The 14,691-nt window shown below is 40.7% G+C and overlaps 1 protein-coding gene across 4 annotated transcripts in view; it reads left to right on the top strand.

Annotated features, from left to right (window-relative positions):
• Window positions 1-10,388: 10,388 nt before the first annotated feature.
• Window positions 10,389-14,691, top strand: part of LOC133372834 (interleukin-7-like) — a 53,291-nt gene continuing 48,988 nt past the window's right edge. Inside the window, exons 1-2 of one of the 4 annotated variants that reach the window (XR_009759564.1) lie at window positions 10,389-11,054; window positions 14,152-14,283. Coding sequence is in view for 2 of the 4 variants with exons in the window: in XM_061601932.1 (XP_061457916.1) it covers window positions 11,045-11,054; window positions 14,152-14,279 (138 nt within the window). In the remaining 2 variants the exon portion in view is untranslated. The remainder of the gene's footprint in view (window positions 11,055-14,151; window positions 14,284-14,691) is intronic. The other 3 variants (XR_009759563.1, XM_061601932.1, XM_061601924.1) reach the window with 3 other exon arrangements.

Here is a 14,691-nt window from a genome sequence, read left to right as displayed (position 1 = left end):
AACTAAAGGTCCATTTCCTAGGTTGTGTGGAATATACCTCCTGATAAGATCATATCTGCAGGAGGCCCTTACCGGCAGAGCGCAGTGATCAACTGGGTATATAAGGGATAAGATGGTATTTCAGGTATCCTGGTCCCAAGCTGTATAGGGCTTTGTACGCCAAAACTAGAACCTTGAACTTGGCCCGGAATATAGATGACTTGTCCATGGTTCTCCATGCTCTGGTAACTTCCAAATTGAATTACTGCAATGTGCTATGCGTGCGGTTGCCCTTGAATACAGCTCAGAAATTACAACTGGTTTATAATGCAGTAGTTAGATTATTGCCTGGAATTCTATTTAGAACTCATAAAACCCATTTTTTTAAAAGATGCATTGGTTGCCAGTTCATTTCCAGGCCCAGTTCGAGGCACTCACACAAGTGTTTAAAGCCCTAAATGACTTAGGTCCAAAACATCTGGAATACTGCCTCCATTCTGCAGATCCTCTTGGGTGTTACAATCAGCAGAGGGAGCCCTCTTGGTTGTTACGCTGTTCTCAGAGGTCTGAGGAATGGTGATCCAGGAGAGGGTATTTTCTGTGGCAGTTCCTACATTGTGGAGTTCCTTCCCCACAGAGGTGTTGTCTGGCATCTTCACTATGCAATTTTCGTTGAATAATGAAGATGTGTACCTCTTTACCCTAGCCTTTGGCACCTGAGATATTATTTGCTGGACCTACCTTGTAACTGTAACTTGTTTTTAAACTGTTTTTAATAATGAATTTTATATTGTTGTGACCTGCCCTGGGACCTATGGTGAAGGGCAGGTAAGAAATCAAATAAATAAAATGAATTCTGCATTTATTTTGCAATATTAGTAGTAATTTTAAAAAAGTAAAGTAAAGTAAAGTTAAAAATTATGGCTATAATCAAACCAAAAGGAGGTCATATTAAAAAGGAGAAAGATGTAAGCATACACTTAACTTTCCTTTGGAAATCGACATGAGTGATAAGTTTGACTTTGGCTTGGTCATCCTAGCCACTTAAAACAAGAGTTATAATTCAAAGACATAGAATATTGGAACTGGTATATTAAACCCTTTTAAAACAAATCAAGGTTTTTTTGGTGAAAAATTACCCTATTTTAGTAATTTAATTAACAAGGACAGCCATTTCAAAATTGCTCTGCTCAGCAAAAGATAAAAGAGGAAGTTCTCATTACGTACAAAGCCAATCGAATGCTATAACTCTTGCAATGAATTGCATTAAAAGGAACAGAATACAAAGAGAGAAAAGACATTTACAGCAGCTGGACTTCAACAGTGTCTTCTGAGGATCTACTTTAACTAGAAATTTTGGAACCGGTAAAACAATATATAGACTATCATTGCTGTTTTAGTATTCCAGTGTTTTGTGCCCTTGTTATATAATGACACTGTGCTATGTATGATATGATGCATTGACAGGAGCCTACTATATCTATTGAATGGGTGGATTTCATTGTATTAAATGCCTTCATTAGAGTATGTGAATTACCACAGCAAGCTGGAGAGGCTTGGAACCACTGTCCCATATTCCTGGAGATCACTAATTCCTTTTGTGCACCACCCCTATAATCCACTGAATTCAGTAGAATGTTCATAAAATATGTACGAATAGCATGAAGGAATTAGGTTTCAATTCTAAGCATGTGCATATAGAAATAACTTGCATTGCACACAATGGCTAAGATCCAGAATGGCATGTGTAACTGAACAATTAACACATAGGGGCTTTAAAAATTTGGTGGCAGCCCCTTACACTCGCCTAAAAGTTCTTCCCCAAGGTCAGGAGCCCTTCTGGAGCAGCACTTCATATCTAATATGGGGTTGCTATTATATAGATTTTTTTTTCCTGCTTGCGCATATGGGATTTGGAGATAATTTAACATCAGTAATTCCAGATCTTAGATTTATTTACTTGGAGATGTTTGCTAATGCATTTTTATTTGTGTTTCATATTTATATCCCACCGCATGGCATACAGCCCTCAGAATGGCTAACAAAGATAATAACCATTAAAACAATAACAAATTCAGTAAATATGAAGGGTAGTGTCCATCTAAGTTCTACTCAAAGAAGAGCATTTGAAATTCATGGACCTAAATTAGTCATGTCCATTAATTTCATTGGGTCTGCTGTGCTCTGAATAAAGCTCACTTGGATACAATCCAGAATATTAAAACCAACCAAAGGGCACACAGCAGGAGTAATGTATTATTTCCCTGGTTATCCCACCCCATTTTATCCTATAGATGCTTGCTAGAATATAAATGCAAGGAGGGTATTAATTGTTGGGTTGCCCTGCACTTGAATTCTACAGAGATGGCACTACTGCAGGGAAGGTCCTAATTGATACCCAATCCTCAAATTTACTTGTATTGGAGTTTAGGGTGTGCCCCCTATCCACAAGTGCTCAGGAAAAGCAACATCTACCTATATTTTACTTTCTCCAGAAAGAATTAATAGCTACCATTCAAATTTTTGGCAGGGGTAAAAATGCTGAACTTGTTGACACTATTGCAACTAAGGCAAGACATAATCCATACACATACCTACAGGGAAGTGCAATGTGTTTGTGCACAAAGAACTATCCCAGAGGACTTGTAACATAAAAACCTTTCATCCATATGCATCCCCACTCATCACAACTATGGGCATTTTGAAAGAAAAAAAAATAAGCACTCGTTCTGATTATTACATTCTAGAATGACCAACAAATAGAACCTTGGGTGAGTCAACAGTGACACTCATCAGGTTTGATGGGACAAAGCAAACAGATTGCAGATTATGAGGTTGTAGAATGGGAGGGAAAAGGTGGCAGGGGAAAAAAAGCAGAGAACAGCACCAGTCTTCATAATGAAGTATTCAAAAAGGTACTATAATTTTTTTTAATTTGGAAAATCACTCCATTTTGCATAACATATTATGCCTTGTGCATTTTAAATACATCATACTGTTCATCAGAGGCAACTAGAACATAATTTTAAAAAATAAACCAATATGTTATATATTTTATACTTTAGAACTGTATACAACAAATACTGTTTTAAAAAGTGTAAAAGATGACCAATGGAATTTCACTAGAAACATATATTCGAAGTTATTAAAGGTAAACATGTTATAGGTGTTTACTACTGCAAAATAAGTGTGCCAACAATAGTATTATATAATAAAAAAGATATATAAGCTCCCATGTTTCTATTATTAGCAGAAAATAACATCACTTCTACTTATTCTTGAAATGAGAGTAAAACAGTATTTTATATTACCTATAAATGTTAACCAACCCCCAATGACAATGTATTCCTTAAGACTCTTAACTCTACAGAGAGAGAGAGAAAATACAAATAAGTTTTACTTAAGTAGTTGGTGGTCACCTCTGTGTCCTGAATGAAGAGTTTCTTTTCCTCTTGAGAACTTAAAGGAGAAATTATTCAGGGATCTTTTTATAATTTCCTGCAGAAGTACGTCCAAGTCTTACCCTAATATTAAACTTGCAAAGCCTACTTTGTCTTTAGTAGTCATATAAAAACCTAGACTAAAATTGTGGCTCAATTTTAATTACTACAAATAATAATAATAATAAAAATAAAAAACTGTACTAAATCCAAATCCCATTTCTCCTTATTCAGAGAAAGAAGTTCCACTGAGTTCAAATGGAAGTATTCCCACATAGGTGTGCATACAATAGCAGCCTAGTTCTTTTTTCTTTAAAGAGACGCAGGGGAGCATAGAAACCCCTCAGCAATAATTATAAAGGAAACTAGAGAGAGACTGGAGCTTTTGTTTTAAAACATATGTAGTAGCTCCAAAAACTCATTTTTTCCCTTCAGTACACAATCATTTGCATGTAATGCATGCATACTTTCCTTTTCTCTTTTGAGAAAACGCATAGGGATGGGTGTGAGCTTGCGGACTATTGTGTATGTTTTTATTGGAAGACATTTCCTTCACCCATAGAGAGGCTTTTCTGAATGTGTGTTGAGGCTCAAGTATGCTCTCTCTGTGTGTGTGTGATGGAGAAAGATTGAGCACAGACAGAGGGAGATATTTATGTTTGGTCTGTGTGTGTGTGTGTGTGTGTGTGTGAATAACAGGGAGAGAAGGAGGGAGAGATGTGTGGTCTTTGAGAGAGGGAAAGATTATGTAGTGTGTATGAGAGAGATGAGAATTGTCTGTTTGTATGGGTGGCTGGTATGTGAGAGAGGGAAAGATCCATTTAGGCAGAGAGAGGGAGAGATTTATGTGTGGCTATGTGTATCTGAAGTGCATTCGTGTATGTGTGTATGAGAGATGCATGTTTGTCTGTGGTCTGTATGTGTACATTTCCTGTGCGTGTGATAGTACGGTGTGACCACCTTGTATATTTTTTATTGTACTGGGGAATGGTCCCTATTGTTATTACACATTAGACAATAACAGCATTGGGGTGTGTGTCAGTATTGCGTGATCTACACAATCAGGACCAACAGGAAACAGCTGACTTCCCACAGCAAGCATGAAGTCTGGGGATGGGGGTAAAGCAGCAATGACTCTATTCTATCTAATTTTGTGTTATATCTTGTCTGCCATGGCAACTATTCTGTGACTGGCAGCCACAGCACTTTCTCAAAATTCAAAATGTGGCCGCTGGTCCAAAAAGAATGGTGACCTGACATAAGAAAAGGAAGCTGTGCAGAAAGTTCTATATAATTCCCTGAAAAGATTTCAGTGGAACTTCTTCCAAAGTAAGTAGGCAAAGGATAGCTACTCTAACTGGAACAACAACAAAAAACCCACATAATTTGATAGTCTTTATTTGTAGCACATTTTATTAATTTTAATTTGTATCAAGTGTCAGCTTCTGGAAATAAATCAAAGTATTTTTTGCATACAACCCCATACTGCAGTTTGCAGGGAAGGATATACAATAAAATTCAAACTGTTTCCTGAAACAGTTCCTCTTAAATTAATATTAAAATCACATACTTGGATGTCCAAAAAACTTTTGACATAGTCCCTCATCAAAGACTTCTGAGTAAATAGTCATGGGATGAGAGGATATATCTTCTTATGGATCAGCAACTGGCTAGAAATGTAATTAGATACTAAGGTCGCTTCCAGATGGGGGGTATATTACACAACTAATCCTGATTTGTTCTCACAAAATTTGTGTGGAGGTTATATGGCATTGCTGTCAAATGGTTGTTAACCTGCACTTCCCACTGTAGTTTTCTTTGTCTTTCTTACCACAAACGTCCTTTAAAATAAGAAGTAAAAAGTGGGTTTGTTCTCCAAGAAAAGTGTGACCCTCTGGAATCAACCCAGGCCTAAATGGACAGCAGTTAGAACCCAAGGATCTGTATTGGTACTGATGGGGCTTAATTTGCTCATTAATTATCTGGAGTAAGGAGTGAGCAGTGAGGGAACCAAGGTTGAGAATTACACCAAGTTGTTCACAGGATGGTGAAAAACCAAGCAGGCTGTGAAGAGCTCCAAAATGATATCTCCAAATTGGGTGAGCGAGTAATAAAATGACAAATGAAATTTAATATACAAACACATACTGGGGAATCTGAATTGTCAACAACTTTCCAGGAAATAACCCTTGTGGTTATGGTGGATAGGTTAATGAAATCTCAGTGTATGTAGCATCTGTGGGGGGGAAAACAAATTCCAGACCAGAGATTATTAGAAAAGGAACTGATTTTTTTAAAAAAGAACTATAGTACTACCAGAACAACTTGGGTCCAGGATACTTTAAGGACTACGTGAGTCATTATATTCCAGCCCAATCACTGAGATCATCCAGAGGCATGCTGTTAGTTATCCCACATGTTACAGAGGACTGACTGGCCTCAACCAGATGTCAGACATTTAGAGTCACCGGTAGCATGCTGTGGAACACTCTTCCAGAAGGGATTTGGCAGATATCCTTGCATTTTACTTTCAGGAGTCTCTTGAAGACTTTTTTTTTATGATGGCAGGCCTATGCAGTTGTTTAAAATGTCTCCTGGGTAGGGATGTGGGAGAAATTTGATTCAGTTCACTTTTAAAGGCAAATTCAAATTTTCTAAAGTATGAGAACTGAAACATAGCCATCCTTTGAAATTTGCACTTATCTGAATTTTGCGATGCAGTTCTCCATCCAAACAATGTTTACGAAAATGTATTATATTAAGGGAAATTGGTAGCAAAAATGTATACAGTAGTCAAAACTGCATATAAACAAGCGCTTATTAGGAGAAATCACACTAAAATGCTCAAAATATTTCATGCAGAAATTGCTACAGAAATGTGAACTGAATTTAAGATTAGGAAAATGAGGAACTGAGAGAACTGAAATTGACAGATTTTTCCATCCCTACCCTGGAATAGCCAGACATTTTGTTCTGTATTGTTTTTAATGTTTTTATATTGCTGTATACCATCCTGATATTTTATGAGACAGCATTATAAAATACTTTTATAAATAAATAAATAAATAGCAGGCACATTTGAAATACTGGTTACTATTCTGATCACCCTGTCTCAAAAGGGTATCATAGAGCTAGAAAATGGGGGGGGGCAGGAAGGGAGAATCATATCATTTAAGTGTAGAAGTGCTTTCTCTACAGGAAAAGGGCAAAATATTTGTGGCTCTGTGTGTGTGTGGAGAATTATACTGGGGAAGGGGAAAACATGATAGAGGTTATAAAATTATGTATAGAGTGGAGAAAAGTGGAAAGAGATTTTTTTCTCAATTTTCCTGAATGTTAGAACTTAGGGTCGCTCCAATAAATTTGTTGGTTAACAATTCAGAAGAGATCAAAGAAAGCATTTCATCAATAATTAACTTATGGGGTTTGGTGGCTAAAGATGTGGTGATGGGCAGTGGCTGTGTTAATGTGTATTACTACTACTATTACTACTACTAATTATTATTTATTACTTTATATACCACTTAATGGCAAAATTGACTTCTATGCAGTTTACAAGGAAGAAAACCCGTTACATAAACATTAAAATAAAAGCACCCATAATTAAAACATACAGTAAACAGGGGTGAGAAACCTCTAGACTGCAGGCCTAATTTGGCCCCACGAGCTCCAATTTGGCCAGCAAGGCCATTTCCCCAAAACTATACCACACCCATCAAATGTGACTTCACGTGAGGAGCAGGTGGAGATGCAGCACTGCCAATGTGCAATTGGGAGTGTTAAAATGCACTCTTGGTTCTGCATTAACATTGGCTGTGCTACAGTTTCTCATGGGGAACTCCTCAGCCAGCCGATCCTGAATGGGTCTTGCAAAGAGCCCTGCTTAGTGCTTTGAGACACTGACACCCAGATCATTGGTGGCGCACTGCGCAGGCTCTTTACAAGTCCTGCATGGTGCTTTGAAGTCCAAACCATTGTGGAGTGCCCCATTGCTGGATGTCATTGTGACATCTGGTGTTTGACAGATGGGCAGCCCCTCCCAGCTGTCAAATTTGGCCAAATCTAGTTCCCCATCCCTGTGTTAAAGTAACAGAGCAATTAAAACAGAAGACTCAGGTTGAAAGATCAAGGGAATGTCTGTGTAACAGGTTTTTGTTCTCCATCGCAAGAGATTTCTTGAACACGTATGTAGAAAGGAAGCAAAGCTTTGTGTATCATTTATGAAATCTGTTTAAACATTTAGCTATTTTTAGTATTCTACAAAACTGAACATCTTCAATTCACTGTAAGTAATAATGCTTACATATAAAAAATATGTGTAATACTTCCTTTTGACTTGTAGCATTTGATGCTTTATTTCACCATATATGAGAGTGCTGATTTTGCAAGACTGGAATATATACCAGTCTAAACTGTTGTTGCCTTGTTGCTTTGACCACAATTCCAATGAAATCCATTTTAACACAAAACTAATTTGTAAAAAAAATCTTGCACAACCTTGCATTTTTAAAAAAACATCCCATAAATTACCTAACATTATTCAATCTTTTATTAATTATTAAACCAGTCTGTTTCCTCTGAAATAGGGCCCTCCTCCCAATCCATTATGCAAGAAAAGGATATTGTACTCCTGGACCTGGATCTGGTCTAGTATGACTGAGTCACTAATGAAAAATTTAGGGGTTATTTATAGTTTTCTAGAAAAGTCTTGACTGATAGGTGTGAAATACTTTTTTCCTTTTTACTGAAAGCAAACGTTCACCATTTCATACCTAGATGTGACAAACTGTAACCATGTTGTATCTTTTTGCAAATATAATCCTTCAATAATTACAGCTGTTCACTCATATTCACTCATAAACTTCGATCTGTGGAACTGTCACTTTTACAAGTGCCACATAATTTTCATTCCGCACTTGCAAGGAATTTATTCTTCAATGTGGGAACACCTAATATTAGGAAGGCACCTTCATGGTATTGTTTTTGGCGTCTGCTAAAAACTTTTTTGTTTAAGCAAGCCTATCCAGACGTATTTTTATTATGTATATTTGTTTTTAAACTGCTGGTTTTTCTTATATTTTTGACAAATTTTCTGCCCATTTGTTTTCAAAGTTTGATTTATCTGCTGCCAGCTTTATATTGTAAACTGCTTTGACATCCTTCAGTGTAAAAATCAACAGATATATTACTGAACACTAAAGTCAGGATCATTCAGACCGTGGTATTTCCAATCTCTATGTATGGATGTGAAAGTTGGACAGTGAAAAAAGTGGGTAAGAGAAAAATCAACTCATTTGAAATGTGGCATTGGAGGAAAGCTTTGTGCATACCATGGACTGTGAAAAAGACCAATAATTGGGTGTTAGAACAAATTAAACCAAAACTATCACTAAAAGCTAAAATGATGAAATGGAGGTTATCATACTTTGGACACATCATGAGAAGACATAATTCACTAGAAAAGACCATAATGCTGGGAAAAACAGAAGGGAGTATAAAAAGAGGAAGGCCAAACAAGAGATGGACTGATTCCATAAAGGAAGCCACAGACCTGAATTTACAAAATCTGAACAGGGTGGTACATGACAGATGCTATTGGAGGTCACTGATTCATAGGGTCGCCATAAGTCATGATCGACTTGAGAGCACATAACAACAAACAAATTAAATATTAAAACTTGTTAAACAAAAAAAAATCTATGCTTGTTTTCTCCAAAAGATTAACTACTTTTAGACTGCTTCAGCTATGATGGCAGCTATAGGAAGCAGACAATCAGTACACAACAGCAAACATTAACAGAGATTAATAGCAGACTGATGGTCCTTAACATGTGTGTAAGAGACCCATTCAACCCCTCTGCCCCTGCTTTAAAATGTGGGGAAATGTCTCTGAAATGATTGAAAAGGAACAATAATAAAAGCTATTACTAGAGCAGAATGTTCAGAAAGCTATGGACCCCCATAATGAAATAAATACCATTTCATTTATTGCCTTGGAATTTGTGTGTGCCCAGTTCTCAGATCCCCTAAACCCAGGGGTTCCATGGGCTACAAGTTAACAACCCCTGTTCTAGAGTAAACATGCATAGGATTATACTGGTCTGGTGTTAACGTTATATATGATTCTTAAAGAACCAGGAAGCCAGAGTGGGTGTGTGCTTTACAGGATTAGAGCAGAATGTTCAGAATTATATGTACTGGCAAAACTGAAAGATCACCTGTGTGCACTTTGACACGAACCTTTTAGGCAAACATATCTAACAGATTAGCAGACAGCATTCAGATTATAATGTGGCACAGAAAAGGAAAGGACCAAAGTGCACCATGCCCATGTCTGGCATCAGGGGTAGCTAGTGCTGGGCTTCTGCCAGGGCTCATATCCTTGCGGGGGGGGGGGGAATTTCAAGCTCCACAGCCCCCGGGACCTGCTCCTCCCCACTGTCACTGCTTATTCACCTCCACTCTCTGGCCATGCCAACAGCAACAAGCCTAAGGAGGTAAGAGCAGACTGGGCCCAGAGGGACAGTTTGTATAAGTGAATGAACAGTGGAGAAAGAAGCAGGACAGGCTTCCATTCAGGGCATTTTACCAGTCCAGTCCACTGCCTCAAAAAAATCCTGGAACCCGCACTGACCATGCCAGAGGAGTACCCTCTAACACAAAGAATATTCATTACTAGTGAGCCCTCTCTCCTCCCACCAGCCATTGCGCTGTTGGAAGATTCTTTCTTGATCCCAGGAAAACAGCGAGTTGTATATCCCTCAAATAAAACAAAAAAGAGCGAATTTTTGCCGTTTTAATATCTGACACATGAAAACCAGAGATGCAAACTCAGAAGTCAGGCCTTCCCTCTGAGAAAACTCCACCCAACGTGACACTTGCTTGTTGGCGTTTCCATGAATGTTACTTTCCACCCCCCAAGCCTAAATTTCTTGGCTGCCTCTATAAACACTCCGATGGGGAAGCTGGGAGTGGAGACCTGGTTAATCCCACCTCCTCTGCCACTCAGCCAGGACAATGAGAAAAACCCAGCGGCTGCTCCGTCCACGCCTCTCAGAGCAGCTCTGAAGAGCTCTGTCATCGAGCGCGAGCGTACAAGGAGAAAGCGCAGCCCAGCCAGCCAGCCAGAGAACGTGAAGGAACAGCCCGGCAATGCTAAGGAAGTAGTCCCTTTGGCTCTATCTTCGCACCAGCGCGGCTTTCGACCTTTCCTCAACATATGGGAGGACGCGAGTCTTAGGTGCAGCCGGCCTGTCTTGTGGCGCCCAGAATGACAGACTGCAGCTCTTCGCTGCTAGTGGCACTGGCCATGTGGGAAAACGAAACTAATTTGACCCAGACGGAAGTCTCATGGGCAGAAGCCAAGTTCGGCTTCAACAGTGACTCTGCCTATTCTCCCTGAAAAGTGCCCAGAAAACGGAGTGTGCGGCAAAACAAACAGAGAGCTGCAGTCACCTGTTTACTTTTTTTTTTAATCATTACTGAAAGCTCGCATAGCCGGCCATATTCAGCCTCAGCAAAAGCCCCCGTCGCGGCCAAGATTTGGCATCAAGGCGATAACGTAATGGACATGACCCTGGCACCACCACCACCACCATGAGCGGCAGACACTCTCCGCGCGGACCATGTCCCATGGTAAGGAGACGGCGAGGCGGCGCGCGCGCAGATCTAGCTTTCGCCCTTGATAACAAGCGCACGCGCTCTCCTCGCCGATCCTTTCGCGTAGACCCGACTCAGAAGGGGGGGGGAGAGGTCATCCCGCTCGAGTGCCTGCCGCCTGCCTGCCTCTATTCTGTGCGCTCCTCTCATCCGCGTTTCTCTCGCCAACCCACCTTGAGCTTTTGCCGAGCACGCGCCTTCTGCGACTGCCTTGCGTCTCTGTGGGCACTATGAAAAAGCTTGCACGCTTGTTCGCTCGCTTTTATTCCCTCGGCCTACAGCGGGAATTTCCCAGCGCTTTCAGAACGAAACTAGAAGCGCCTTATTCCCATCAGCTTTGGGAACAGATGCCAGGAATCTCCTGGAGGAAGTGGAGGACCCAGAGGCGTTTGCTTGCAGCGGGCAGATCAAGGCAGGTTGGAGCGAGCAGTCCTTGCAGTCAGATGGCATCCCGCCCTCACAGCCTATTTTACCCTGTTCCCAAGTTTGAAGAAACCCGGCGTCTCCACACGCCGTATCGAACCGAGAAATATCCGCCTCCTTTGACTGTTTGCTGGGCCAAATTCCAACTGGCAGTGTGTGGGTCTCTTCTCTTCCCGCAGGTGCTTTTTCCCGCTTGCAAACGAACATTTCTGCCTTTTCCCGTAACACATTCTGGGGACGATCCAAAGAAGGCAAGAACCAAAAGTGATAAATCTTAGATGGAATTTCTCGCTTAAAAAACCCCCTAAGAAATGCAATGCGATTGGAAATTAACATGTTGTAGATAACGCTGGTATAGCACAGTGGGGAGGAGAGCCTGGCTGGGAGGCCAGAGTCTGTGAGTTCAAATCCCTGCTGGTGTCCCCTGGGTGTAAAGGGCCAGCTAAAGATCACCCCACAGTGAGTGGCTCAGGGGTTACGTGCCCTGCCACCTGTGCAGCCATGGGCAAGCTGCATAGCCTCAAGGAGCCCAGTTGCCTACCGGCTGGCAGTTACAGACAAGGAAGGGCTGGCTTGTGCAGCTGTGGCAAGCTGAGCAGGCCCTAGCCAGCTGGGGAGGACTAGCCTCAGAGGGAGGCAATGGTAAACCCCCTCTGAATACCGCTTACTATGAAAACCCTATTCATAGGGTAGCCATAAGTCAGGATCAACTTGAAGGCAGTCCATTTCCATTTTCAAACATGTTGTAGACTCCTTCGCTTTTCCTCAGGAGTGTGTGGGATCCTTCCCAAGAATGGTCTTACTGAAAGGGTGAGGCTGCAGTCCAGAGCCAAACACCAAGACTTGCCTTCAGCAGATGCTTTTGCAAGAGAGCTGCCCTTTACCACAAACCTTGTAGATCTGATCCAGCTGACTTGCCAGTTATCTCGTATTTGAATATACATACCACCAGGAACATGTGTAATATTTAAATCAAACGCCTATGAGAGAAAGGGCAGATAAACTACAATTACCCTTAATTTTGACACTGCAGACAGTAAGGATAGTTCCATTTACTCATGCCAGTTTGCCATTAGCTCCTTAATATTCTTGTTTCATGATTTAAACTAAGGATGGCATTAAAAATTAATCCCTCTTTTAACCTCCTGTTCCAATGAGTTTTGGTAAATCATAGGCTACCATTTCCAGTAGTTGTCTTGATATTCTTATCTTGGCAAAATCCCAATCCATATAGTAAGGAAAAGCAAGAGGGTAGTAGTAGCTCTTAAATCTGATGACAGGCTGGGTGGTTTAAAAAGTGATTCTTCCACTTCTAGGCTTTCCAACAGTTCTGTATTCCCTTTGCAGCAGAATGCATCACTGTCATTGGGTAAAGAGGACGGTGAGACTGATAAGCCTGCCAAGCAGCACTGTTTGCTACCAATTTCCAGAACTGTGTAGACTACGCCCACTAGTGCAGAAAAGCTGCCAGCTGAGGGCTGGGAAGTATTGCAGAAATATGCAGACTGTGCTCCTATTTATCTTTCAGTGAAGGAATTGTATAGCTCTCTGCCCTGTTGCTTGCTTGCATGTTTGTTCACATGCTCATTTTTTATCTGCTGCTATTTCATGCTGTCGGCTGGGAAAGCAATGTTATAAAGTATAATGCTTCCTTTCAGAGGATTGCCCTCAGCTTCACCATACCCCCTCCCAAGCGGTATGCTAATGATACTGATTAGAAGTCACAGGAAGGTTTACCTGCTTAGTGTTCCCATTGCTTATGCCTAGTGCCCAGTTTGTTCATAATGAGAAATGGAGAGGGGATCAAGAGTCATTTACTTAAAAAACCATTTGTTGAAATATTTTGAACTGCCCTTCATTCTCGTGGATAGCAGGGCAAGATACAATAGGCATGAATAAAACTAATTATGCCAGAAAATAATACACGAAGATAGAGGTGGCTGATGCCCATTGGGACTGGGAGGGCAGAAGGCAGGGAGGCCAACAATTGATGGAGCAAGAATCAATGGCAGGGCAGAGCCAACTAATTCTAGTTTTGCCCCATCCTTCTCCCTGCTGAGTTCTACAAAGGAAACGGTGTCACTGAGGAGGAAGCTGACAGTCAGTGCCACCCTCTGGACTAGTTGTAAGTATAAAGTTAGGCAAGTAGGTGCTGGCTGAGGGTAGACCGAGCTTGATGGGGCAGTGCCCCCTTTGCCCTGATGGACTAGCCACCATTACACCAAACAATAACGCTACCTAGAGGCAGCTAAAACTCAGCAGAGCAGGCTAAACAACCAAATAAAAAGCCTGTGACAAATCTGGCTTGTGCATTTCCCCTTCTTCAATGGAATTTGAGAAGAGGGATGCCATCCTCTTGATTCAGAAGACAGATATTTGCAGTGATGTGCAACGCTATATATGTCTATTCAGAAGTAAGTTCTACTGAGTTGAGTGGGACTTTCTCCCAGGTAAGTGAGTATAGGATTACAGCCTTAATCTATAATGATGTCATCAGTGCCTCTATATGAACCTGAATAATCTTATTGAACAGTAATGCATTAAGTATCTCCAAACCATCACTATTTAATATTATGGCGTTTTATCATAGCCTCTTGAGCATATACCATCTTTGGTACTAACAGTAATTCAATGTAATTTTATAATCTAGTTTTTTTAAGGTATATCTTTGGGATTCTGCCAGTGTTCCTAGCTCTGGTGCCAGATGATTCATCCGCTTCCATCAATAAAATCCGGGCAGGTTATACAAATGTTCTGTTCCCCAACATACAGAAACTGGTAGGTAGCATTTAATTTGTTAAAAAATTTAAATACTTGTTTATCTGAGTAATGTTTAATTTAGTGAGGAATCTTAAAATGTTCCTAATGCTGATACAAGTAGCCTCATTGTCTTGAAAAATGGAAATAAGATGTGTTATGTTCCGCTCCTACTTGGCGGGTCAACTTTAGAAGGTGGTGCTTGGGGAACATTGCTCGGCATCTTGGACTCTCCAGTATGGGGTTCCGCAGGGGTCAGTTCTGTCCCCCATGATGTTCAACATCTACATGAAACCATTGGGTGTGGTCATCCGGAGCTTTGGACTGCATTGCCATCAGTATGATGATGACACGCAGCTCTATTTCTCCTTTTCATCTTCATCAGGTGAGGCTGTCAATGTGCTGAACCAGTGCCTGGCTGCGACAATGGACT

This window comes from Rhineura floridana, chromosome 1, assembly GCF_030035675.1.
Source record: "Rhineura floridana isolate rRhiFlo1 chromosome 1, rRhiFlo1.hap2, whole genome shotgun sequence".
NCBI classification, from domain to species: Eukaryota; Metazoa; Chordata; class Lepidosauria; order Squamata; family Rhineuridae; genus Rhineura; species Rhineura floridana.
This window is presented reverse-complemented; position numbering and strand designations above follow the sequence as displayed.